This window comes from Mustela putorius, unplaced genomic scaffold (genome assembly GCF_011764305.1).
Source record: "Mustela putorius furo isolate JIRA1106 unplaced genomic scaffold, ASM1176430v1.1 tig00003853_pilon_pilon_pilon, whole genome shotgun sequence".
In the NCBI taxonomy this organism is placed as follows: Eukaryota; Metazoa; Chordata; class Mammalia; order Carnivora; family Mustelidae; genus Mustela; species Mustela putorius.
In genome coordinates this window covers 208,267-234,914 of record NW_025422005.1, presented here as the reverse complement: position 1 = coordinate 234,914, position 26,648 = coordinate 208,267, and the positions used below count along the sequence as shown (strand labels likewise).

At 59.8% G+C, this 26,648-nt stretch overlaps 2 protein-coding genes across 15 annotated transcripts; one reads left to right on the top strand and one right to left on the bottom strand.

Annotated features, from left to right (window-relative positions):
* Positions 1–1,514: 1,514 nt before the first annotated feature.
* LOC123387380 (basic proline-rich protein-like) lies at positions 1,515–7,006 on the bottom strand. The gene is made up of 5 exons (XM_045064922.1): positions 6,458–7,006; positions 2,897–3,708; positions 2,263–2,653; positions 1,759–1,939; positions 1,515–1,579 (listed from the first exon to the last, which is right to left on the bottom strand). The coding sequence occupies exons 1-5, from the start codon at positions 7,004–7,006 to the stop codon at positions 1,515–1,517; spliced, it is 1,998 nt and encodes a 665-aa protein (XP_044920857.1).
* Positions 2,869–25,466, top strand: CUNH1orf159 (chromosome unknown C1orf159 homolog). 14 transcript variants are annotated; one of them, XM_045063474.1, is made up of 12 exons: positions 2,869–2,993; positions 14,267–14,504; positions 14,603–14,691; positions 16,875–16,950; positions 19,512–19,673; positions 19,969–20,034; positions 21,502–21,636; positions 22,810–22,835; positions 22,932–22,962; positions 23,608–23,704; positions 24,291–24,477; positions 25,106–25,466. In XM_045063474.1, the coding sequence occupies exons 3-12, from the start codon at positions 14,620–14,622 to the stop codon at positions 25,271–25,273; spliced, it is 1,020 nt and encodes a 339-aa protein (XP_044919409.1). In that variant the 5' UTR covers positions 2,869–2,993; positions 14,267–14,504; positions 14,603–14,619; the 3' UTR covers positions 25,274–25,466. The 14 variants fall into 14 exon arrangements, 13 of the variants coding, with proteins under 13 accessions (XP_044919409.1, XP_044919408.1, XP_044919407.1 ...); XM_045063473.1 differs by having other exon boundaries at positions 23,572–23,704; XM_045063472.1 differs by having other exon boundaries at positions 22,810–22,962.
* Positions 25,467–26,648: the final 1,182 nt, after the last annotated feature.

Genomic DNA, 26,648 nt, shown 5'->3' with positions numbered 1-26,648 from the left:
GTATTCTTTCATCTTCTCGGCACCCTCTGGCTCACCGGGTCACTTATACTGTTTCAAGAACATCTCTCTCAGCCTTTTCTGGACCACAGGAGGCCACTGACCATCAGAGCCTTTACCTGATGCAGACTTTGCCTCAGTGGCTGCTGGGCGCCCTCGATGACAATAGCCTCACAGGTCTTGCCAGGCTCCCCCGCCTGCCTTACACACTGGAAGGGGCTGGGGGGCCAGGTGTGCCCTGCCAGGCAGTTGCTTGGCAATGGGGACACCAGCCTGGGGCACCGCAGCCCTGACACTGGGGAGAAGACCTCCCTGAATGAGGGAGGAGGCAGGCGACACTTGTACCGCAAGGGCTAGGCCATGACAGGACACGTGGGGGACAAGAGACCGTCAGCTAGGACTACAGCCAGAGGGCAAGGGGTGAGGGCAGACGTAAGCTGACCCCTCCTGGAGGTGAGGCTTCCAAGGGATGCCCAGGAAGGCCGGGGAGGAGGCTCGATTGGGAAGTGGGCTCTGAATTTAGGAGATGAACTGAGTGGGTGGTGGCAGAGAAGCACTCAGCCCTGAGCTCTGTTCTGCCACTCTTGGGAGCACGTGAGCCAAGGGAGCACCTGTGGGGACCAGCAGCAATGGGGGTGGGGGTGACTGGGTGATGGGGGCTCCTGCAGGTCAGGACCCAGCTGGCTGGCTGGGAGTCAGCCTGGCTTATAGCACAGCCCCCGGCCTCCAGATCCTGCCCTCCAAGCCCTAAGCCTTAGGTGGACCCTGGGTACGGCTCCTGCATGGGACTCCTCCCTGACACTGGCAGCAGCTTCCTGGAGGTGTGAGCCTAAAAGGGTTTAGGCCCTCTCTGGGCCTGATCTTGCCCCCCAAGCCTGGAAGGTGGAAGGCCACCCCAGGCTTAGCAGGAACAGCCTGCAGTCCCTTTCCCAGGGCAGCCTCCCTGGCCAGCTCCGTCAGCCCCACAGGCTCTCGCAGCAAACCTGTGTCCCCCAGTCTCCCTGAACACTTGCCTGCCCAGCTGACAGCCAGGCCCGTGACACACCAACTGCTGCCACAGAGGCCCCCGAGGGACACCCTGGGCAGCAGTGCCACCTCCATTAAAGCAGCTCAGGGAGTGCTGTCCTCCAAGAAACAAACAAGACGGTGACTCTCCCTCCGGTTCCCGACACTCTTCTTGGCAACACCCTCATGCTGCAAGGCTGGCAGTCTATTTCCACTGGAGACTCTGGACGCTCAGACTCGGGAGGGATGTCCTCCGGTGCCTGCCGGAGGGACGAGAACCCCCAGGACTCAGGCACAAAGGCCAGCTGGGAGGGAGGCCACGGGGACATCCCAGAGTTCAGGGGCCCCCATGCCCCAGCACACTTGCAACCCCTAACCCTGACTCACTCTCATCTCACTCAGATGCCCCCAAGGAGGCTGACAAGCTCCAAACCCTTTTACTAACACCCAAGAGAGTCTAATAAATGAGAAACTGACGGCCGCTCAGGACCGTTCTCTGCGTCAGGGGCAGCTCAGACCACGCCTGTGGGAATCCCACCAGCCTCAGAGTCGTCCTGCCGTGCGGGGCCCCCGCGGCCTAGAAGGGTTACAGGTCAGTCACCCGCACGGACCCCATGCACTTCGGAAGTAACTGTGGGGAGCATTCCCAGTCCCCTCCCCATCCGTGAGGCCTCCCGGCTGCAGGGGTTGTTTAGTGGGAAGAGTAACCCGTTGGACCGGCCCCACCAGCTCGGAGAAACCCCAGGTCACACTTGCCTTTTTCCCATCTCTCCCGGTCAACCCAGAAGTGCCGAGTGCGGGAGAGAGCCTTAATCTGCGCCTGCGCCGGGCTCCGGGCGCCCTTCCTGGTTCGGGCCAAGGTCACGGACCCTCTGTTCAGCTGCAGGCCCTCGAGGAGCACCAGCGCCAGCCCGATGGCACAGAAGGCGGCCCCCGTCTTTACTCAGGATGACACCCCCTTGCGGCACAGCCGCGTCCTCGCCCGCCCCACCGCCGGGAGGGCAGAGCCCCGAGGACACGCGAAGGGGAGAGCTCACTGCCCTTCCTCCGGGGGCTCCCCGGCACACCGCCTGCCCCTTCCCCGCGCCCCGCACGCTGCGTGCGCAGGGGGTGCCGAGAGGCCCGCCCTGCTGTGGGCCAGGCCCCGCGATACCCTACTTGGTGCTGACCGCGCCGGGTCGGGAGGGCGGCCCGGGGTCTCCGCCGCGGCCGAGCCGGTCCGCAGGGGAGCGACAGAGCTTCCCTCCCCGGGCTCCGCACCGAGAGCGGCACCAACGGGAACCTTTCGGAGGCCGGGTCCCTCCGCGGCTCCTCGCCGGGACCCAGCGCCGGCCTCTTGCCGCCAGCCCGGACACAGGGCTCCGAGAGGCCGCGGCGGGGACGCCCCGGGCCTGAGGCGGGAAGCGCAGATTCCGCCCCCCGCTCCTCGGGGCACACGTTCTCGCCTCCCGGAGGAGCTTTTGCTTTGCCTTGGCCGGGCCTTGTCCGGTCACCTAAGCTAGTCGCGGGCAGGAGGTCACACGGGCGCTCGCCGCGGCCGCCGCCGCCGCCGCCCCGCACGGATCCGGGCTGGCGCGGCGCAGAGGCAGCACCGCAGGGGCAGCACCGCAGCGGCTGCGCAGCCACGCGCTGGTTCGCGTCCTCGCGTCTCCTAGCAACGCCAAAGATGGCGGGCGCGCATGGACTCCTGGGGAGTGTAGTTCTTCTCCTTCCCGGCTCGGTCTGGGGCCCGGCCATTAGGACCCGGGCGCCCTAGCCTACACTTCCTAGGTTGCTCCGCGCGCCTCCCATGGCCTCGCGAGAGCTCTGGGCCGGAACCCATCCGGGGAGAGGGAGTTCTCGCGGGGACTGCCGGGAGCTGTAGTTTGAAGCTGGGAGTCGCGAGGCCTGGTACCGGGGTGGAGGCGGCAGAAAGACTACAAATCCCAGGGAGCGCGGCGCGACCGCCCGGAGGGCGGGGGGTACGAAAGAGGAACGCGAAGGGCGCCCGGGTGAGTGAGGGGCCGGGGGCGGGAGCGCGGACGGCGGGGCCCGGGGGCGGGCCGGGGGCGGGCGGGGGGCGGACCGGGGGCGGGAGCAGGGGAAGGGTCGCAGGGGGGCGGCCTGGGGGGCGCGGGCGCCGGGGCCGGGCGGTCTCGGAGGCGGCGCGGGGCGCGGAGCCGGGACAAAGGCCCGCGGGGACCCGGCCCCCCTCGGGCTCCCGAACGTCCCGCAGGTGCAGTCCGCTAAGGGAGCTCGTCGGTGGCCGGACTTGGGCCCCCCCCACGTCCCCGAAGTCGGGGAGCCCCAGGAGGCCGCGCCCTCGGGAGCGAGCCCAGGCGGCCGAGGGAGGCCCCGGGTGCCCGGGAAGCCGTCGCCAGGCGGGCGCTCTCCCCGGTAGCCCGGCTCTTGCCGGCCAGTGGCCGAAGCCGCCCGGCTCGCGTCGGACGGGGGCGTTCGAGGGGTGCGCTGGCGCCGCGGCGCTCGGAGGAGGTGGCCCGAGTGCGTGTGGAGACCGGGGCTTCGGACACGCGGCCTCTCGGGCGCTCGCAGCTGCTCCCCCGACCTGGTTCTGAGCCGCTTCGTCGGCGAGACTCGAAGCTGCCTCACTTGGCCCCGTCGGGGTGGTTTGCTCTGCGGAGGGGCGGCCTGGGCTGCGGAACGGCCCGCCCCGATGGCTCCCACTCGCACTGCCACTCCCGGGGAAGCGCCGCCGGACAGGAGTCTCTGGTCAGCCAGAATCTCAATGGCCGCATTGTTTTTAGAAATTCTAGCGAAGTAAAATCTGAATTATCCGGAAAGTTGGTTTTCCTAGCACGTGCGCACCCCGACCCCCGCCCTGGCATGTTCCTCCGCAAAGCAGAGCAAACGGATGTCTTGGTGGGTGATCCCGAGTGGACTGGTCCGCAGGCAGCACCCAGGACCCCAGAGGCACCTCCCAACCCTTCCCTTCCTCTCGTATCCAAGGTGAGCCGCGACTGGTCATGTAGCTCACCGGAGGAGGGACTGTGGTCACCGACGCCCCAAGGCCAGGATGCGGGAGTGGTCTTCCAGCATGCAAACCCCCACCCCCCAGCGCCGGCCCAGCTCCGGGGCTGCAGACCCCTCTCGGGTGTGTGGAGCCCACGTCGTGCTGGGCACTGGGTGCCCACATGCCATTCCTGGCGTCTGCCATGCATGTCAGCTGACTGGAATGTTCCCTTACGTCCAGGGAGGTCGCTGGCAGTGTTCACTTTCTTTTTTTTATTTTAAGATTTTATTTATTTACTTGACAGATGGCACAGAGGCCCGCAGAGAGAGAGAGGGAAGCAGGCTCCCCGCTGAGCCGAGAGCCCGATGCGGGGCTCGATCCCAGGATCATGACCTGAGCCGAAGGCAGAGGCTCAACCCACTGAGCGTTTACTTTCTATCACAGCGTGGGATGGGATGTTTATTTTTTTATTTTTATTTTTAAAAATATTTAATTTATTTATTTGACAGACCAATGACAAGCAGGCAGAGAGGCAGGCAGAGAGAGGGGGGAAGCAGGCTCCCCGCTGAGCAGAGAGTGGGATGCGGGGCTCGATCCCAGGACCCTGGGACCACCACCCAAGCTGAAGGCAGATGCTTTTTTTTTTTTTTTTTTAAAGATTTTATTTATTTATTTGACAGAGAGATCACAAGTAGGCAGAGAGGCAGGCAGAGAGAGAGAGAGAAGGAAGCAGGCTCCCTGCTGAGCAGAGAGCCCGATGCGGGACTCGATCCCAGGACCCTGAGATCATGACCTGAGCCAAAGGCAGCGGCTTAACCCACTGAGCCACCCAGGTGCCCCTGAAGGCAGATGCTTAACGACTGAGCCACCCAGGTGCCCCGAGAGGGGATGTTTAGATCGAGCAGCCAAGTTCTTTCTTTTTCCTGAGAGTCAGACTCCACACTTGCTTCCTCTGCTTGCCGAGAGAATAACCAGCAGTAAGTTCTCTGATGGGGGAAGGTCCGGTGGGCCGGCCTCGTGCCCCCAACAGTGCACGAGACCCAGAGCTGAGGACCCCCCCCACGCCGTCCCCTACTCTGCCGTCCCGCCACGGCTGCCGAAGGCGGGGGTCGGAGCTGCGGAGAATACTTCTGTGGTCACTCAGGCGGGGCTCCTGGCTGGAGAGCTGGTGTTCGAGGTGGTCCGGTCAGCACCATCCCTTGTTTGCTGACCACGCGCAGCCCGCCCACTTCACCCAATGGGCCACGTGTTCAGAACTGCAGGGACCTGGAGGCTCTGTGTCTTCACTCAGACTAATCCTTGTAAGGAAAAGTGAGCTGCGAGACAATTTTTGTACAATTTAAATTCTCACCAATTCTTTCATTACCACATAGACACGTTTTTACCCAATTCTCTAACGTTCGGGCTCCAATCCGATTTTTGAAATGAATGGCGTCTCTTCAGTTAGTTATTGAGGAGACGCCCGCACAGGGAGACACGTAGGCCCAGTTTGCCCAGTTTTGACAGCTGCATCCAGCCGTGTCACCTGCCCACCTGTCGAGACAGAAGACGTTTCTGTCATCCGTGACGGGTCCCTCGTGGGTGGGCTGAGGGGTCGTGTCCCCCGGATCCACGCTTGGAGCCTCCCAGAGCTTTGGTGTTTGGAGGCAGCTTCGGGAGGTGGTGGTGGTTAGACGAAGTCGTGCGGGTCGCCGCGCGGTGGGATTAGTGCCTTCATGAGAAGAGGGAGAAATTCGCAGGCCCAGGGGAGGGCGGGGGACACAGCCCGCAGGCCCCACCCGCACCGGGAAGGGCCCGCGCCAGCTGCGGGGTCTCTGGACCCCCCCCCCCCCCCCGCACCTGGGCCTCAGCCCCAGGGTGTTGCTGGGTTGGCGCACCTGGGACGCGCCCGGGTGCCCTTATCAGTCCTGTGAGGCAGTTGGTGGGGTTTCTGGGCTTGGCTTGTGTGACTAAGGGGTCCTTGTACACATTCTCTATGGTGTGTTTTTCTTTCTCTAGGGAAAATCCCTGCGTGGGACCCTGCCCAAAGGGCCTGCTCAACAGAGTGTCCTGGGGGCCTTAATCTGCGTTTCCTAGAGCTCAGTGGGGCTGAGCACTTTTCCACCCGCTTGTCACCATTCGTATCTCTTTTCTGAAACGTCCGATCAAGGCTTTTGTCCTTTTTAAAAAATTATCAAGTTGTAAAAGCGCTTTTTTATCTTCCAGGTAACAGCTTGTCGGATCATACTGCAAATACGATCTCCCGGTCTTTGACTTGCTTATTCATTTCATTAGTGGCTTATTTTACAAATACACTTAAAAATCTTGGGAGAAGTTCTAGATTGGCAGAAAAGTGGCGGGACGGCCAGTTTTCTCTCCTATCCGCATTTAGGGCAGCGCAGAGCCTTTGTGGAAGCTGAGAAACAGCAGTGCTAGGACTCTGTTGTCTACACTGCCGACTTGAGATTTCACTCGGTTCCTTGGTGTCCCGGTCTAGGGCCTGCAGCGCGTTGGGTGGCCCATTACCTTCGCCCTTTCTGGGATGGGCTGGTGTCTTGGACTCTCTTGTGTTCTCATGACGGTGACAGGTTTGAGGAGGGCTGCACAGGGGTTGGGTCGAATGTCCCTCATTCTGGGTTTGTCTGTGTGTTTCGCAGTGGGTAGAGGGGGGTCGTGGGTTTGGGAGAGAACACCCTGGCGGTGAGGTGGCCCTCGTCCAGGCTGTCGGAGGGTGGCTGGCGTCTGGCGGACAGCCTGGGGGACGCTGGCCCGGCCACCTGGTCCGGGTGCTGCCTGCCGGGTGTCTGGTCCCCTCCCGTCTTCTCTGGCGGCCGCCCAGTGAGGCAGTCGCCCTGCCCGGGGTGGGAATGAGCCGAGACGCCCGCGGTGGGAGGACTTCAGGAAGGAGGCTTTCTCCGGCCCCTCTCCTTCCGCCGGCCGGGCTCCGGGGTGTTGGTCGTGTGCTGCGGGGACGCTCCCGTGCTGGTTCCCGGCGCACGTCGTTCCGGCGGGGGCCGTGGGCGCGCCTTCTCGGTTGGTCCCGGGGGTCTTCCCTCCCGGCTGGCGCCGCCGCATGCTCCAGGTTAGTCGCGCCTGCCCCAGCCCCAGAGTCCGCTCTCCAAGGGGCCCGGTTTCGTTTACTGGAGGACGGTGTGTAGGAGCCAGGATCTGGGCCCCGGGGTCCCTGCCGGAGGGCCTCCCGGCGGGCGGGGCTGTGCTGGGTGTGTGTCCGTGACCGGAGCCCGCAACATGCTTGCCTGCGACCTTCCCGTCCGAACCCGCGACCTTCCCGTCCGAACCTGCGACCTTCCCGTCCGAACCCGGCTCCCACCCTAGCCTTCCAGTTCCTTCCTTGCCTTCTGTCTTTCTTTCTACCTGGGGGCGGGGGCGGCAGAGGGAGAGAGAGAATCCCAAGTAGGCTCCGTACCCCACACAGGGCTCGGTCCCAGGACCGAGGTCACGACCTGAGCCGACATCTGGAGTCATCTGCTGAACCAGCTGCGCCAACAAGGCACCCCCTGACCCCCACCATCCATTTTCCTCTCTGTGCAGCCCAGCCCGGCCTCCGTGTGCACGGGAAGCCGTTTCAGAATCGTTCCCCCGCATTCCATCCCCACAAGAAACGAGTTTACTGACTAGAGGACAGTGTTCGCGTGTGGTCCTCTTCACCTCCAGCCTCCCGGGCAGACGTCGCGGTCCAGACGTGCCGAGGTCAGCGCCTGGTGCCCGTCGCCTTCCGCAGGTTGATGCCCCAGACTTCTGACAGTGGACGTCAGTGACCACAGTCCGTGTTCCGCCATCAGATCCCTGACGTGCTGTTTAATTTTTTTTGTATACATTAAACTTTATTCTCTGTGACATATGCTTGTATAGGTCTTGAAAAACGCATAGTCTTGTATCACCATAATGGCGTATTTTTTTTTTATAATGGTGTATTTTGATGAGAAGTTTTTGATACTGATAAAGTTTAATTTATGGCGTGGTTTTCTTTTTCAGTTCATGCTTTCAGTGTCCTTTCTAAAAGTCTTTGCCTAAGCAAGTCACCAAGATGGTCTCCTGTTTTTTCTTCTAGAAGCTTTGTAGATTTTTGTGTGTGTGTGTTTAGCTTCACGATCCATCTCTAATGTTCTCATCTGATCTGAGTGTGCTCTAGTTTTTATTCCCTGTGAGTAGCCCATTGTCTGGCACCATCTGTTGCAAAACTATTTTTCTCCATTGAATTACTTTGGCATCTTGTCAGAAATCATCTGTGTTGTTTCTGGATTCTCTGATTTGTTACATCGATCTGCTTGTACTTTAATCAATCCAACTGTCTTGTGACTTTGTGAGTCTTCAGGTGAGGTCATGTAAATCCTCTATCTTCTTTTTAAAAACTGCTTTGGTGGGGCACATGGGTGGCTCAGTCGTTAAGTGGCTGCCTTCGGCTTGGGTCGTGATTCCAGAGTCCTGGGATCGAGCCCCGCCTCAGGCTCTCTGCTCAGCGGGAAGCCTGCTTCTCCCTCTCCCGCTGCCCCTGCTTGTGTTCCCGCTCTCGCTGTGTGTCTGTCAAATAAATTACAAATCTTTGAAAAACCAAAACAAAAAAGAGCTGCTTTGGCTCTTCTAGGTTCTAAGCATTTTTAAATTTTATTTATTTTTTTTTTTTAAAAGATTTTTATTTATTTATTTATTTGACAGAGAGAAATCACAAGTAGATGGAGAGGCAGGCAGAGAGTGAGAGGGGGAAGCAGGCTCCCCGCGGAGCAGAGAGCCCGATGTGGGACTCGATCCCAGGACCCTGAGATCATGACCTGAGCCAAAGGCAGCGGCTTAACCCACTGAGCCACCCAGGCGCCCTCTAAGCATTTTTTTAAAAAAGATTTTATTTATTTGACAGAGATCACACGTAGGCAGAGAGGCAGGCAGAGAGAAGAGGAAGCAGGCTCCCGCTGAGCAGAGAGCCTGATGCGGGGCTTGATCCCAGGACCCTAGAATCATGACCTGAGCTGAAGGCAGAGGCTTAACCCCCTGAGCCACCCAGGTGCCCCTAAGCATTTTCTTGTAAATTTTAGTATTGGCTTGTGAAAAAAAAAGAATCAGCTTGTAAATTCCTCAAAATAAAAGGCTTCTGTAATTTTGATTGGTACTAGGTTAAATATAAGATATGTAGGGACAGCTTACATCTTAATAATATTGAATTCTCTAACCCACTGACATGGATTAATGGTTATTTTCATTACATATAAATGGCGCATGTAATATACGCCGTAATGGCATGTCCTTCCCCTGTTTGATGTTGAATTTCAGCAGTGTTTTCTAGTTCTCAGTATCTAGGTCTTATATCTTAAATTTATCCGCGGGAACTAGCAGTTTGTTTTTGCACACCGTTGTGAATCTTTAGGTTTCATTTTCCAATTAGTTGCTGGTACGTAGAAATAACAGTTGATTTGTATATTGACTTTACATTCTTGGAACATTGCTAAGTTCACTCATCAATTACACTAGCTTTTTCCTGTAAATTTGTTAGGGTTCTCCATGTGAATAGTTGTTCCATCTGCACCGAGACAGCGTGTTGGTTTTCTCTCCTTGCTGCGTTGGCATCTACAGGACAACATTGAAGACAGGTGCTAAGATTAGATACGCATGATGTCTTCAGTCTTCAGGGGGAAATGTCCTGTATTTCATTGTTAGTATGATGTTAGCTACAGGTTTTTTATAGATGTCTTTTATCAGGTTTGGTGTATTTCCTTCTAGTTTTAGTTTGCTGAGAGGTTTTTTGTTTTTTCTTTTGCTGAGGGTTTTTAACATTAACTTTCTTCAGAGGAGTTTAATCAAGTCTAGTCTCAACATAACGTTGGCCGTGCACTGGGTCCCATCCAGAGTGACTGATCCTCGAGCAGCCGCAGCAAGAGGAGTCGCTCGAAGGGACAGGACAATCAGTAGATGCTAATTACGTTGTGACCCGGCTGCTGGATGATCACACCGACACTTTCCCCCCCAATTTTTACTTACAGTCTAGTTGGTTAGCACAGTACTGGTTTCAGGAGTAGAATCTGGTGGGTCCTCACTTGCACAGAACACCCAGTGCTCACCGCGGTGCCCTCCCGAGTGCCCCTCCCCCGCCTAGCCTTCATCGGGCCTCGGTTCGTTCTGTCTCTCAGAGTCTCTTACGGTGTGTTTCCCTCGGTTTCCCGCTCTCCCATATGATTCCGCGTTTTGTTTCTTGAGTTCACGCGAGTGAAATAATTTGGTATTCGTCTTCTCCCCGACTGACTTACTGTGCTCCGTGGAGCACGATCAGCTCCGTGTCCCTGCAGATGGCAAGATTCCCTTGTCTTCGGTGGCCGAGTCCTGTCCTGTCAAACACACACCACATCTGCTCTGTCGTTCATCAGTCGCGTTTGGGCGCTGCTCACAGACTGTCTGCTGTTCGCGACGCTACTAGAAATATCGGTGCCTGTGGCCTTCGGATCGTGCAGTTGCTGGGTCATAGGGCGATTCTGTTTTTAACTCTTGATTTATTTATTTATTCACGGGGTGAGGGGCAGAGGGAGAAAGAGAATCTCAAGCAGACACCACCACCCCCCAACCCCACTCCGAACCTGAAGCCCAGCACGGGGGCTTGAGCCCAGGACCCTGAGATCATGACCCGAGCTGAAGGCAGAGACGTAACCCACTGAGCCACCAGGTGTCCCTATTTCTAACTTTTTCAGGACCCTCCACACTGTTTCCCAGAGTGGCTGCGCCAGCTTGGGCTCCCACCAACAATGCATGTGGCTCCCCTTTCTCCACAGCCTCGCCAAGGCCTGTTGTTTCTTGTGTTGTTGATTTCGGCCATTCTTGACTGGTGTAAGGGGGTATCTCACTGTGGTTTTGATTTGTATTTCCCTGATGATGAGTGATGTTGAGCATCTTTTCTTGTGTCTTTAATCGTCTGGATGTCTTCTTTGGAAAAATGTGTATTCATGTCTTCTGCCCATTTCTTTTTCTTTTTTTTTTTTTTTAAAGATTTTATTTATTTATTTGACAGAGAGCGAGATCACAAGGAGACAGAAAGGCAGGCAGAGAGGGAGGGGGAAGCAGGCTCCCCGCCGAGCACAGAGCCCGATGCGGGGCTCGATCCCAGGACCCTGAGATCACAACCCGAGCTGAAGGCAGAGGCTCAACCCACTGAGCCACTCAGGAGCCCCTTCTGCCCATTTCTTAACTGGATTATTTGTTTTGGGGATGTTGAGCTTGATAAGTTCCTTACAGATTTTGGACAAACACTTTATTTTTTAAAGATTATGTATTTACTTACTTGACAGGGAGAGAGCAGCAGCAGAGGGAGAAGCACTCTCCCACCAAGCGGGGAGCCCAGCTGGGGCTCAATTCCAGGGCCCTGGGATCATGACCTGCGCCAGAGGCAGATGCTTAACAGCTGAGCCACCCAGGCGCCCCTCAAACAAACACTTTAAAGCAGGTTTAATAACTATATTCAGTGAGGTAAAGGATACACTCATCTTGAACAAAAATATAGGAAATCTCTGTAAGGAAATAGGATATGTACACACACACACACACACACCTTTAATGAGCCAGATGGAAATTTAAGAACTGAAAAATAAAGCGTCTGAAATGAAAACTTTACTGAATGGTCATAGCAGAATGGGAGTGACAGGAAATGGTTGGTGACGTCAGAGATCGCTGGAAATCATCTCGGCTGAAGGAAAAAGGGGGCTTGATGAGGGTAAGTGTCTAGCCCATGGGTAGCTACAGAAGGAGAGACGCACAGTGGGGCAGAAGACCTACGTTAAGGAACATGACTAAAACCTTTCCAGACGTGGTGAAAGACATCCAGGAGAAATAGAATAAAGTCACACTTAGACACATCATTTTCAGATTATTGAAAACTTAAGATTAACTTTGAAAATCTTGACAGCAGAGAAAAGCAACAGATCACGTACAGTATAGCATTGTAAAGACTGAATCAGGCCACAGAGGCAGGAGGTGAGTGGCACCGCACCTAAAATATTAGAAGAATTCTGTACCCTCCAAGAGTGAATGCTAAATAGAAGTATTTTCGGAGAAAGGGCAACTGATGAAATTTGTTGCTGTCAAGCGTGTACTGCTAAAAATGCTGAAGAAGTTTTTGTAGCCTGAAGGTCAGCAGCAGAGAGAAACTCGGATCTCATGAATGAGGGCGGGCATCAGGCACAGTAAATGTTTGGGGGGACGTGTTTTCTTTTAAGTGTGTGCGTCTTAAAAAATTCAGACATTTCTCGTGTATGGAATGTATGCCGATGTAGCAGGCAGGACAGTTGTGGCCCCGAGAGCGGTGAAGGGCATGAGAGCCTGTGGGGTTTCAAGGCTTCTGCGCTTAGAGGCAGCCGTGCCGCACTGTCCGTCGGTGGGGGAGAGGGTGCATGGGGCAGGCCCTAGAGCAGCAGCTCTAAAAGTACGCAAAGGAGCACAACCAAAGAGCCGGAAGATACGCCGAAGGGAGTTCTCGAAGTTCTCCCCGTGGGAGGCGGGGCAGCAGCTTCGAAAGGTAAAACAACACTTGCCTTGACGCCGCCGTTCTAGTCCTGAGTATCTCCCAAGAGAAATGAAGACAATGTCCGCACAGAGACACATACAGAATTGTCCACAGAGCTTCCCTCGTGGCCTCTGCAGTCCAGAAACAGCCCCGGCGTCCGTCAGCAGGTGGGGGGCGAAGGCCACGCTGTCACGGTCACCAGAGTCACCGCTCAGCCGTGAGGGGAGCGACTCTGAAGACGACTGGCTCGGTGCCGGGCGCAGAAGCGGGCACGCCGTGTGGCTCGTTGGCGTCGGTTCGAGACCGCGCAAGCTGGTCTGCAGGGGCGGAGGCCGGCCCGTGGATGCGTGAAGCCAGGTTGGAGGGCGGGGCGGCAGAGGGGCTCGGGCTCCCCCCGCAGTGGCAGGGACATTCCGCACCATGTGTCTGAGCTCCCGGTGGTGTGCTTTAGATGGCCGTGGCCGGCTTGGGGCAGTTTACACCCAGGAACATCGACTAACTGGCAGATGAAATGACCTCAGGGTCCTGGGATCCAGCCTCAGGTTGGGCTCCGAGCTCAGCAGGGAGTCTCCCCACCTCCCTCAGCCCCTCCCCACTGCTTGTGCTCATACTCTCTCCCTCTCTCTCCCTCCGCCTCAAATAAAATCTTTAAAAAAATAAATCTTGGACTTATGATTTCCTGAATTGAAAGGGTGTTTTATGACTTAGTATGACCCTGGAGATGCCTCTTACCACAGAGTGAACTGAAGGGTCCATGACTGTTAGGGTTTCCACGAGGCAGGGAGAGCTGGTCTCTGCGGAGCACACGTGAAACAGACAAAGAGGAAGAGATTTGATCCCAGCCTGGGGTGAGGGTCTGTGCGTCTGTGACGTCCGCAGTTGTTGCCCGGGAGAAGGGAAGGTGCATTCTGAATGGGAAGGCGTGAGGAGCCGCCGGGGAGGGGCTCTTAGCAAGGCCTGATAAGTCGCTCCTGCTTCTGCAGGGCTAGGACAGAACCGCGGCCCCTGCCCCAATATGGAGGTCACGCATGTGTCACCTTCCTCCTGCCCAGCATCCTGGCCGCAGTGCAAGGAAGCTGGCGGACACCTGTGGCGCAGGGGCTCTTGCCCAGGGCCCCCCAGGCTGGAACTCCCCCTCCACCTGGTCCTGCGGGCCCTGAGGCCGATGAGGGAGGGGCTTCTCGCTCCCTGGCCCCCCGTGTGTTCCTAGCTGACCCGCTTGCTGCCGTGGAAGCTTCGTCTGCAGGAACCTCAACGGGTGCCCTGAGTCACAGCTCTTTTTGTCGAGTAAGAAGTCTTTTTAGAGGTGGCCTTCATACGTCCAAATCTTAGCCGGCTGTGTCGCTGAGGGATTAGGATTGCGGTCACGGTGTTGCAGGCCAGCAGGCATTTGTCGAAAACTTCATTTACCGCAGGGTCTGTGCAGATTAGTTTTCTCTGGCCGCATTAGGAATGTGACAGCTTCAGTCCCAGACCACACAGGCTGCGGGGCTGGAGTTGGCTGGTGTCGCGGGACGCGCCTGGAGTGCGTGGGCTCATCTGCGCTCCCTCGGCCTCACTCCGGAGCCGTCCTCAGTCGCGGCCCCAGACGGCGCTTCCATCACCCGAGATGACATCGCGCCTGCCGTTTCCAGGACAAGGGCAGGGCGAGCAGTAGCAAATGATGAGGCCGAGGCGCCCCAATGGGCCTGTGTTGGCCCCGGGGCTGTCTCATGGCCGAGGCGCTCTGCCTCTTGGTGAGATGCTTGAATGGGCGTTTCCCTAGGACAGAGCGAGATGACAGGTGGACAAGTCCTCCGAGCTCCGGCGTAGAACGCCCGTCTGCTTCGTCCTTTTAGGAGGCAGTGAATGGCTGAGAGCTTTGGACCAAGGAGTGAGTCCATCCAGATCCAGAGGGGTTGAGGACAGCGCCTGCAGCCCTCAGCTCTGGGGCCTCCTTCCAGTAAGTCGGACGAGCCTACCAACAATGGGCCTCACCGTCTACCGTGATTCGCAGGCCTAGGACCAGGGGTCTGCAGCTTCTTCGTGATCCCGCCCCGCCTCTGGATGTCTGCAGCTCCCATCTCGGAGGGCCAGGTAAGGGTCCTGCTTCTTGGCCCCCGCCTGGTGCCCCGGGAGGAGGCACCCGCATCTGCACGGTGCCCCTGTCCGCACAGTGCCCCCGTCTCTTGCAGACCCGGTGTTCTGGAACATGGCACTCCAGCGTGCCGTTCTTCTGGCGGGCCTCCTGGTGGAAGTTGCCAGCAAATCCTCGGAAAGTGCGGTAGGTGTCCCGTCACCCAGGGGCGTGAGTGCCGGGAAGTGACGTTGGAGTCCTTTCTGGAGGCAGTGCGCCCTGCACCCAGAGGGGCCTCACCCTTCAACCTTTGGGGGTCACTGTTGTCCTGGCTCTGGGGACAGTTGACTGTGGCCACTCTCGGGGTCAGAGAAGCCCATGCCTCCTGGAGAGCAGCAAACACATGTTCCCCACCTGCTGCCCACTCTGTTCTGCTCCAGAACCTTCTTGTTCTCTTTGTCAAATGGACCCTGTTGCTGGAGCTGGAAAAGGGCCCCTGGCACTGAATGCAGCCTGCAAGCTGCCTGCCCAGCTCGGGGTTGGGGGAGACTGTGTGCTCTGGGCAAGTGGCAGCATCAGGCAAGGTCTGCCCAGGCCTCTTGCGGCCAGGTGTCCTTGCTCTCCTGGGCCGGTGACACGGGTATGCTACGCCCGGCCGCGGCTGCGTCCACCCAGCCACACATCATCCAGGCCTTCCAGAGGATGGGGACTTCCAGCCACTCTGCCTCTGCCAGGGGTGGGGCAGTAGGATGGCCGGAGTGTCCCTCGTGGGCTTGACCTCAGCCATGAACTGGCCTCGGACCTCTCCTGTGGTGGTGTGGATACTCCACACCATTCCTTAGACACCCCTCACTGCTCCCTGTGTTCGTCGTAAGAAACAAAAGTTCAGCTGTGATAGATACACACTGAGCCAAGCTTCTACCGGGAACCCCTCAAGTCTGGTTCTGTAAACGCCAGAGCTTGACACATCTGTTCCCCACTTGGAGCCTCCTTGGTACACGCAGCAGGCGTGAGCTCCTGCCCCACAGGCTGCCCTGGTCTGAGCACTTCCTCTTTGGGGACCCCCCTGGGAACCCCTGCTGGAGGGCAGCTCCAGGGGGCTGAGAATAGGACGACCAGGACCTGTGGGGTGACTCCTTTCTGGGCAGCAAAGGGCAGACTTGCCTTACCAGGGAGGCCATAGGTACATGGGTTTATCTTCATATTTTATTACAGTCTAGAAAAACATATGTTTCCTTTTCCTGAGAAGGAGCCCACATGTGGAGCTGGAGTGTGGGGTTTAGCACCTCTAATTGTTTAATTTTCAAAGCCGCCATCTGGCAAGTGGTGGGGAACGCGCAGGCACACCTTGTTCTGTCGCACTTTGCAGACGGTACGCGACGGTACGCTTTTTACAGACGGAGGGTCTGGGGCCGTCTGCTGTTGCGCACCCCGTGGGTGCCCTGTTTCTGCTGCAGGTGCTCACAGCAGGGGGCACAGCATGCCTCGTGCCGTGCCGCGTGTGGGGAACCCTTGCAGCGGTTCAGGCTTCTTCATGACTGTCCTGTTGTTAGGGTGACCTGTGATCAGTGATTATGACCTGCTGAAATCTCGGTGAGGGTCAGCATTTTGTAGCGATGAAGTATTTTAAGTTAAGCCGTGTACCTTGTGTTCTAGACACAATGCAGTTGCGGCACTTCAGAGACTACAGTGTAGTATAAATGTAACTTAATACACTAGAAAACAAAAAACTCACTTGATTCACTTTATTGTTTTCTGGAACGGAATCCACGGTGTCACAGAGATTTGCCTATAAATAATGTTTTGGGTTGAAGTGCCCCAGCTTCTACCCACTTGTGGTCCATGGGGCTGAGTGGCGGTAGCTGTGCCCCAGACCCCAGAGACCTGCCTGCAGGCAGGGCCATAGTCCCCAGCACGTCCTAGGCGAGGCCTGAGTGGTCGGCCAGGCAGACAGTGGAGGACACTGCCTGCATAGACCAGAGCACACCCACAGTCCAGGCGGTACCCTTAGGACTGCTCCCTGCCTCACCAGGCTGCCCCCAGCCCGGGGCTCTGGTCGGCCTCACTGAGTGGGCCCGCAAGGGACCCCCTTCCTGGCTTCTGGGAATCTGATGCTTAGGAACATGCTTGTTTATTCCGTCGTCAGACACTCACTGGGGACCTGAAGTCCTGTCCCAGGAAGTGTCCATGTGGGGTGGCTACGTGTGCTCCCCTCGCTCTGGCTAACAAGGGATGGTCACCCAATTCAGAATTTAGAAGAGGCCAGAGCTGTGGGCACTGGACCCGGCTCATGCGGTAACCTCTCTGGGTGCCGTTTTCAGCCTGGCCTACTTGTCTGCCCCGAGCCCCCAGCCGTGGGGGCTGGGAGCTCACCGCCCTCTCCCCTCTAGGGCCAGCAGCCTGAGTGTTGTGTGGACGTGCCGGATGTCAACTCCACCTGTGGGGGCACAAACCTGTGTGGTCCAGGTAAGCTGCTTTGCACCAGCCGACCTTGACTGGCCTCGGTGACAAGGCCAGTGCTCGCGCGAATGCTGTGGAGGTCCCCTTGGCTGGTGTGAGCAGGCGGGCACACAGTCCCCTCAGGAAGGACCCTGGAGGTGCCCGGGATGTAGGCAAAGGGCCAGGAGCGTGGGCAGAAGCAGCGGGAAAGTGACAGGACCCCCGCCGAGCCTCCTTCCCGGCTGGCTCTTCGTCTCTGGTGGGGAGTGTGTTTCCTCCTATGGCATGGGCGACCTCCACGTGGGGTCTCTGTCTCCTGCTCCTCGGGGAAAGGAAGGGAGGCCAGGGCCCCTCTTGCTCCTCCTTCTCTTAAGTGTCTTCAGCTGGAAATATTTCTTGTGTGCAAGAGGCATATTGTGGTTTCCCTCAGTCCCCCACTGGAAACTTTATTCTCAGAACGTTTCACATAAAAAGCCATGCTGGGGCGCCTGGGTGGCTCAGTTGTTAAGCATCTGCTTTCGGCTCAGGTCATGACCCCAGGGTCCTGGGATGGAGCCCTGCATCGGGCTCTCTGCTCGGCGGGAGGCCTGCTTCTCCCTCTCCTACCCCCCCCGCTTGTGTTCCCTCTCTCGCTGTCACTCTCTGTCAAATAAATAAAATCTTTAAAAAAACCTGAAAAAGCCAAACTGCCAAGAGAGTTGGATTGAAGTTTGGAAGTTGTGAGATAAGCGACCGGCAAAGGGGGAGAAAAGGTGTCGATGGAACCAGAAGAAAAGCCCGGGTGTGAGCCCACCGTCCTGCGCCTCGCCAGAGGGGCCTCTGGTCCCGCCGGCGGTCAGGAACCCGCGGGCAGGCGGCCTCCCCGAGCAAGGCCAGCAGTCGGGTGTTGAGTAAGAGGCATTTCTAGGGAAACAAAAGAAAAATGGTGGTGTTGGAGCCAACTTGAAGTCTAGTGTTCCTGCAGGGCAGTCGGCTAAGTGTGCGCTAGACGTTGGCGTCGAGGCCGATCGGGGAGCGAGGACGCAGAGGCAGGGTCTGACGAGTTCGGGCTCGCACCCAGTGTCCCCGCGGAGGCCGTGGGGCTGCACGTGGACTTTCTCGGGCCCGCAGGGGAGGCACTGAGGGGATTTCTCCGGAGTGCGCGTCCTCACGTCCGGCCGCAGCTTGCAGGCGCTGGGAAGAGGGCACTTTCAGTTCGCACTGATGCCGCGTCAGGAGGGCGGGAGGAAAGGGAAGTGGCCATTTGGAGAGTCGTGGACGGTCACAGCGAGACGTGGGTTTGCTCGCGAGTGAGGCTGGCCTCCCCCACGCGGCCGCGTACGCGCAGCCAGGACGGCGACTGGCCACTTGGGCGCTCCGAGTCCGCCTCGCTGGGCCTCTCCACAGGGGTTCCTAGATTGGACGCCCGAGGCCGGGAAGCCAAGCCAAGGACTGGCCATCAGACCTCACCTGCAATACCTCTGGATTCTGGCGAATTCCTCTCTTCTCAAGGTCCCGATAGCCTCAGTTTCCTGGACTTGCCTGGAGGTGACCTGGTTCACCTATGAGGCTGAAAAGCCAGTAAGCCCGGAATTAGTAGTTTTTCAAAGGGGCTTCTTGGCTTCATAACGAGCTCCTTAGTCTTTCTGGTCACCGGTGCTGGCTCTCTAGCTGTCCCTTGTCCCTGCACACAACAGCCCAGCCCAGGGCCTCTAGGAGGTCGGCAGCCCTGGGCAGCTTTGCCCAGTTACCACCCCCGCACCTCACCGTTCCCAGGTCTCTGGTGCCCACAGCACCACAGGCCCTGCTGTGGTCAGTCTTCGGCCCTGCCATCCACTGGTGTCCCTGCAGAAAAGCCTTCATCTCACAGTGACACACTGTGTGTGGATTAAACATCAGTAAAATTCACCATGAAGGATGTGTGGCCTGTAGGTTGTCTTTGGATGCTGCCGCAGGCGCAGCTCTAGGATCCAGGTCCAGCTCAGTGCCCGCACCCACTGCTGATCGAGCTTGTGTCTGCCCAGCCACTGGGCTCAGTGTGGGAGATGTGAAGGAAAAATCAAGGCGTAAGACACAATTCCTGCCCTTAAGGGGTGCCCTGACTGGTCAGCAAAACGGACGGTCTGCATACCGCTGGCCAGTGGGAGCCGGGCTGCTCCCAGCGCCAGGGGAGGCTGAGCTGCTTGTGGCATCTGTCTGGGACCTCCCCAGGGATGGGGGCAACAGAGGGGCAAGGGTCACACCTGGACTGGAGACAGCACCACCGAGGGGTGTGGGCCTGGTCCCCTACGGCACCTGTAGAGGCAGGGGAGGGCCCAGCGGCCGGGCTGCCGCAGCCCTCTCCAGACCACAAGGCCGTGCACAGCACCTGTCTTGGGTTTCGGGCCGTCCGGGTATTTTACAAGACGTGCGGGAAAGGAGCCCACGGGAGCCCCGGGGACGAGAGCGCTCTGCGGCTCCTGTCCGGCGCGTCCTTCTCGGAAACAATGTGCCATTCCACCCAGACTTCCGGAACGCGCTAGTGAGCATTCTTGAAGGAAATCTGTTTCACAATCTCAGACTGCGGACAACCCCCACAGGCAGGGCCTGACGCACTGTCGCTTTCACAGGCTGCTACAGGCACCAGAACGAGGACGGCAGTGTCCGCTGCGTCCGCTGCGGGAACGGCACCCACGGCTCTGAGTGCAGTGGCCGCCCCGTGGCTCCCCCCACCGGGCCCACCTGGCCTACTTCCCACCGAGGGGCTGCGTCTCCAAGTTCTGGAGCAACAGGTGGGACTGGCCCTTCCTGTCCCTGCAGCCACAGGTGGCCCGCTTTCCCTGGACCACCGTCCATTGAGGAGACCCCCCCACCCGGTCCCCTCTCTCCCCAAGTCCTCTTGTCCGTGCAGGACAGCCGTGGGGTGAGGGCTGCTCTGTCCCCACGGCCTCCTCCCTCTCTGGTTTCCGGCCCATGATTCCCCACTGCGCGGTGTCTCTGGCTCCCGGGAATCTTCAGCAGTGTCCCCGTGCGTGGTCTGGACCTGCCCCGGGGACCAGCTGCACTGATGGCTCTGCTCCCCCACAGTCGCTGGCTGGGGCGCCCAGTTCCCGGTGAACCTGAGCACAGGGACGCCCGGGCAGCCAAATCTCGGTAAGTCTCTGGCTTACCCGGGGAGGGCAGGGCCTCTGCCCAGGTCCTGGTGGAGGAGGGGGTCGCCATCTGCTATTCCCAGTGCACGTGACCACTTACGCTGGCCTCAGCAGGGCCACCACCACGGCCAAGATCATACTGCAGCCCAGGCAGGAGATCTATGGACAGGGGACCCGCCTGACCACAGAGCAAGGCTGGTGGAGTCGGCAGCCCTCGGGGCTGGGGTCACTGGGCACAGGCAGGAGGCCCTCACACATGCCCCTGAGCAAGTCTAGTGAGTGGAAACCCTGAGCTGCGCACCTCACCCTTTGCCCCAGGCCCGGCCCCCCCAGCACCCCAGTCCGTGGGAGCTTAGGACGCTCAGTTGTCTGGAGATGGGAGGGCGCCCTGAGGCCCCCTCCCCCCATCCCCTGAGGCTCCCCTGAGGGTATCGGGCTCAGACTGCAAACACCGCATGCCGGGCGAGAGCGCCCACCACAGCCTGGGCCTCATGGGGAGGACACAGTGCCCACCTCCTGCTCGCTCTGTCCTCAGCTCGCATCCCGGCCTGTCTGATGTGTGGCCCACCAGCCGCGGAGGCTCGGCCGTGTTGCAGGGGCCACAGCAGTCAGGGAGCAGGTGACCAGGTCGTAATGGGGTCTGTGTGTCCCCCAGTCACGGCGCCTTCAGCGGAGGGCATGCATGTTGCACCTGGACTGAGGGCTCCGGCTTTCTGCACAGGTTTCAGGACCAGACGCAAGTGGACTTGCGCTGACCTAGACCACCAAGGCCACCTCCAGGGCAGCCGAGTTTTAGGGTGGGGTCGGCGCAGATGGCCCCGACCTTCAGTAACACCGTGCTGGGTCTGGCAGTAGGGGCACCAGTGGAGGAAGGCTGCCGAGTCTGGTTCCAGAGCCCGGTTCCAGGGCAGCAAATTCGGGGCAGGACTCACCCCCCCTAGGCTTCAACATAGCAGTGGCCGCACCTCATGCCTATGTCTCGGGGCCGGAAAGCTGCCTCTCCACAGGTATCTGAGAGCACTTGCCCCGCAGTTACCATCCAGAGCCCCCAGCTGTGGGCCCGCCAGCCCATCCTGACCCCGTGTTGTGAAGAGGGGCAGGCATCATGGCACCAGGAAGGCCATCTAGGGACAAGGAACGAGCTGCAAGAGGCAAGAGTGTAGTGGGAGCCCCTGCCTGTGAGTGGAAGGCCTTGACCTGGCGTGCCGGGGATGTGGGGCCCCGTGGTCTGTGCCGAGGGAGATGGGGACCCCAGGGCCTGGCACCCTAACCCCTCAGCACTCCATCTCCCTGTGACAAGCCTGAGGCCTAGGGAGCCTGAGCCCCTCAGACCCCACAGCCTGCAAGGGACCCGAGTCCCTGGGTGTGGAACCTGTGAGGGCACAGGCGTGTTCTGGGAACGGGGGTCTGGGGAGGCCCTCTGAGGCCCACCCAGGCTTGCCCAGGCAGCCGCTCACTTTGCTCGCAGGGAGCCCTCAGGTGGTGGCCTCCCTCTTCCTGGGGACACTGTTCTTCAGCTCCGGCCTCATCCTGTCTGTGGCCGGCTTCTTCTACCTGAAGCGCACCAGTAAACTCCCCAAGGTGTTCTACAGAAGAGGCAAAGGTACGCGGGACGGTGCCAGAAGGATGCTGGGCAGCGCGCGCCCCCTGTGGGTCCCGGGGCCTGCCTAGGGGGCACAGAGAAGCGGGGGCTGGGGCCGGGGTGCCAGACCCGCTGTCCAGCCGGAGACTCCTCACAAAATAGGAAGGGACCAGCTTGTTCCGTGGTCCTTGTGTCTGAGTAAGAAGGGTGGCCTGGCTTAGGGAGGCTCCTGTGTGGACCCCGTGCACTCTCGGCGAAGGTGTTGGCGTGACTGCACTGGGGGCCGTCACGGCGAGGCTGCTGAGCGGGCTGAGGCAGGCGACGTCTTGGGGCTACCTGCCCGCTGCTTCCCCAGCCAGCCCACCCCGGGAGTGGGGGACCTTGGGGTTCTTGCCACCCTAGCTGGCTCTGGGCATGGATGCCGGACCTGCCTCCCTCTGGAAGAGGTGGGCGTCACTCCTGATGTGCCCTCGGGGTGCCAGGCAGGTGGTCCGGCCTCCAGCGTGGACTCTTCCATAGACAGTGCTAGTGGGTGAGAAGCCAGAGCCTCCTCGTCTGGCCTCTGGGAGACCCCGTACGCCCACCCAGTACTGGGTGTCCCCTGGGACCTTATAGCGCCCTGGGCCTGACCCAGGCCGGTCGGGACGGGTCCTCCTGGGTCAGCCCAGGGCGGCTGCTGCAGGGGAGTGGCCATGGGGGTCCTGGTGTGTCAGCGTGGTGGCTGCGGTCGACCCGCTTGGGGCCTCTGCTACTGAACACCCCCAGAGCTGGGCTTGGTCGGCCTAGGCGGCCACCAAGAGCACAGGGACGCACAGCAACCTCCCCAGTGGAGGGGAGAGGAGGGCCCTGCGGGGGTCTCTGCAGCACGGCCCCTGCCTTGGGCCTCCGCTGGGGCTGAAGGCATCCTCGTGCCTGTGTTCCTGGTGGTGCCGGAGACCAGCAGCAGTGTGCCTTCTGAGGGCCGGCTGGTCACTCTGCCACGGGGCCCGGAAGGTCGGCTCTCCCTGGGGTGCTTGGGGGTCCCCACCCCAAGAGCAGATGGGCAGTGTGGCTGGACAGCCCTGGGTCCTGCCGGGCACTCGTGCGGAGGAGGGACTTGGGCCGAGCCTGGAGTGGGGAAAGAGCCTCTGCAGGTCCCATGGGCCCCCCCGGCATGGGACCCCGGCCCCAGGTGACCCCCGTGTTTGCCTGCAGCCCCTGCCCTGCAGCCTGGCGAAGCTGTAAGTAACCTGGAAGGACGGGCCGAGCGCCCCGTGTCGCGGGCCCTGGGCTGGGGGCCGGCCGCTCTTCTCACTCTGCCTTTTCTCCTTTGCAAGGCCGCCATGATCCCTCCGCCGCACCCCTCAGGTATGTCAGCCCTCATGGCAGGGGGGAAACTTCCAAGTTCTCCTGCCCTTGGGGTCGGCCACTCTCCAGGGACGCTGCAGGGCTGGGTTCTACAGCTGGCCCTGCAGCTCTCAGGACACGGGCCGGGTCCCCCCTAGCCAACCACAGCTGTCCTACCTTTCCCTTAGATTCCTTTTGATTCCTGACATTTTATTCCTGACATATTGAGTCTGTTGGGAGAGAATGAGAACCCCCAGCACAGGGTCTGAGGCCACCCCGCAGCCTGCGCGTGGCCCTCACCAAGTCCCAGCTCTGCCTGGGCGGTCCCTCCAGAGTGGCTGGTACTTCAGATGACTGGGTCAGACGTGCCCCACCTCAGATGGTTCCAGGAGTAGACGCACCTGTCAGCCCTGTTCCAGACGGCCCCGTGAGCACAGAGAGGTTAGGGGACTGGCCCATGGTCGCCAGCTACAGGCCATGGAGCAGGAGTCTCCTGGCCTCCACGGTCTGTGCTGTTGCTGCTGTGCGCAAGTCTAGAGTGGGGACAGGGGAGGATGTCCCTCTTCTTTGGGGACAAGGCTAGATCTGCTCTGTTCTAGAGAATACTTGTCTCTGATTTCTCTAAGACAGTACCATCTAGAAGCATCTCGAATTTCCCTGGGTCAGTCCCCCAGGGCCCCCGTAACGACGATCACAGGCCCGGGCTTGAAGCGACAGAAACGTCCTCTCTCTCAGTCCAGGAGGCCAGAAGGCAGAAGCCCAGGTGGGGGCTGGGGGCGCACTCCCTCCCGAGTCTCCAGGGGAGGGAACCTCCCGCCTCTTGCGGCCCCCAGTGGCTCTAGGCGTCCCTGGGCTGGTGACCACTTGGCCCTGTCCTCACGGGGCTTCTCGCGGTCTCCTCTCTCTGCTCCCTCACGGGAGGACGCTGGTCGCTGGATTTAGGGCCCCCCCAGATAATCCAGGAGGATCTCATCTCAAGATCCTTAATCAATCTCCAAGTAAGGTCGCACCTGCAGCTTCTGGGGCTTTGGACATGGCTTCATTTGGGGGCCACCCTGCGTAACTCACGGGACGCATTGCCTCTGTGTCTTGTGAGAGCAAGGCCCTCAAGCCCAAGCCTCAGGCCGAGGTGCTTGGGTGCAGGTCACTGGTGTCTGCGATGAGTGAGGCCTTCATCAGACGCTTTTCGAAGCAGCAGCAACTCCGCTCACGGCCTGGGGCTCAGTGGGACCTCCTCCCCTCACGGCTCCGCACTCCGCCCCTAGGAACTCTAGGGAGGGCCAGTACCCGGGCCCATCCTTCCTGTCCCGGCCCCACTCTGACCCTGCCTGTCTCTGACCCTGTTTCAGTGCGGAAGCCGCGTTATGTCAGGCGCGAGCGGCCCTTGGACGGGGACCCAGGCTCCACGGCCGTCTCCTCGGTGGAGGCCCGGGTCAGCAATGTCTGACCCGGGGACCCACCCACAGCTCTGCACACCGCCTTGGAGAGAAGCCGGCACCCGAAGGGCAGGTGCTGCCTGGCGAGGCCTCGGGACAGGTCTGGACACAGCCCCTGACTCAGCGTGGCTGCCTACTGGCCGCAGATGTGGCCACAAGTGCTTCCGCCCACCCCCCGGCTGCTCTGTGAAATGGCCTGGGAGCCTCGTCCTTGAGGCGGGCTCGGGGGTCTGGGTCCCTCCGGAGAGACCGCTCCCAGCGGCCAAAGCCTGTGAGGCCTGCTGGGCTGCTCCATGCCTGGGAAAGCTGGGGGCTCGGCCCTTTGGCCTTCCCAAGCCCACCATGGGCAGACATCCCCGCACCACCAGGCCGGTTGGCCTCCTGGCAACCCCTCTGGGTTGGTGTCCAGGCATGGGGAGGTGTGATTTGAGCACTGGCCCCTCCAAGGCTGAGGCGCCCACTGGGCTGTCCTATAGCCAAGGCCCCACCCCCCCGACCCCCAAGCCCAAGACCACCACACGCTTCTGGGAGCTGCAGAGGCGAGGGTCCTGGTTTCTTACTGGCTTGTGTCAGTTTTGAGCAGAAAAGGCAGAGAGACTGCTTTCCTCCTCTGTCTGCGGCCCATGGTCCGCTCTCCGTGCTGGGCCCAGGACCGGGCTCTGGCCTGAGCTGCTGGAGATCAAGGCCATGTCCACCCAGGGTGACATTCACCTGTGACTTCTGCCTAGGTAGCCTGGTCTCAAAGGACCTATGGAGGGCCGTGCTGGCCAGTGGTCCTGCCCCAACTGCCCCAGGCCTGGAGACGCATTTCTGGCCCCGGCTGGTTACACACAGACAGGGTCCCCACGAGAAAGGAGCGTTTGTGGCCATCTCTCACACACTGGGCTCGGCACTGATCTTGCCACGTCCTCATTCGGGACTGATCTCTGTCCTTCGGCGCCTGGGCCTGCGCGCTCAGCTCCTGTGTCCCTTCCGCACCTGTCCCAAGCGCCTGTCCCAAGCGTTTCCTTGAACCACTGGTCCAGCGGCTGAGAGGGCGCACCAGCTTCCAGTCGGAGTCAATAAACTAATCAGGGCTTTCTTCCCCCATCCTCCCTGCTCCGGAGTTCGTCGGCTCAGCAGGCAGGAAGCCCCCACCTGCCCTACCGTGGGACTTCGCTTCCCCAGGAGCAGAGATGTGCTGTCCTGGGGACCGCCTCTCGTTCCCCTGTCCCCTCAGTCTGAGGAGAAGGGGACCCAGGAGGAGGTGGGGAGGCCAGCTGTCGGTCCCCATCAGCTTCAGGGACCTCGGGGAAGGGCGAGGACACTCCACCGCCGATCTGCGCCCATCTGGGAGGCTGGGCTTGAGAGCCAGGGGAGAATGGGCAGGACCCTCCAGATTCCCTCGTGTTCTGTAGCCCCTTGAGGTCAGGCTAGCCTGTCCCATGCTATGGATCCTCGCGGGGCGGGAAACAGTCATGGGAAGAGATTCCCTTGTCCCTGTTCCCACCTTTGCACCGAGCATGGCTGCTAATCTGGGGGACAAAACAGGAAATGCAGAGCCTTGTCTGACCAGGAAAGCAGGTCCAGCCCGCCAGGCCCTGGAGGCCCAGGCCAGGCACGGATGGGGTCTCCCACCCCAGGTCCTGTCCGTCTCCCGCCACCCTGAGGTACAGCCTGGACACCCAGGGTTATTCCAACATCTCCCTGTCCCTTCCCCAGAGACCCCCCCCCCCCAGCCCCCAGCCTCAGCTTTGCCCCACCCTTGGCAGCAAAGACAACTGAATCTGACCCTACAGCCCCCTTCAGCTTCACACTCGAGATGTGTTCCCCCGACCTTCAAGGCCTGGGTGCCACTGTCCTTTAGGCTCCCCAAACAGTGGGGAGTAGAGTCACTGGGATTCCCGGCCCCGTCACCCTGATGGAGCCTGCACATTCTCCCCTGGCTCCCAAGCCCAGCCTCCCAGATGGGCACAGATGGACTCGAAAGCATGTGAGCGAGTGCAGTGGGGTGCAGGGCACCTGAGCCGGGAGCGGGCAGCTGGTAGGGTCAGGCACCTACACTAGGGCTCCTGCCCTTACCTGGACTCCAACGTTCACGTAGGAGGCCAATGTGAGGCCTATTTCAGGGGCCATTGGCTTTGGCTGCAACAGGCAGGTGGGGCATCTGTCCCCTTCTGAGCCCCCACCAGGGCAACTGCTGTGGGGCTCCCCACACCTGAGGAGAGGCGCGTGTATGGGGGATGGGCAGTTGGCACAGTCCTGGGCTCACGGCCTGCAGGCCGTCCATTC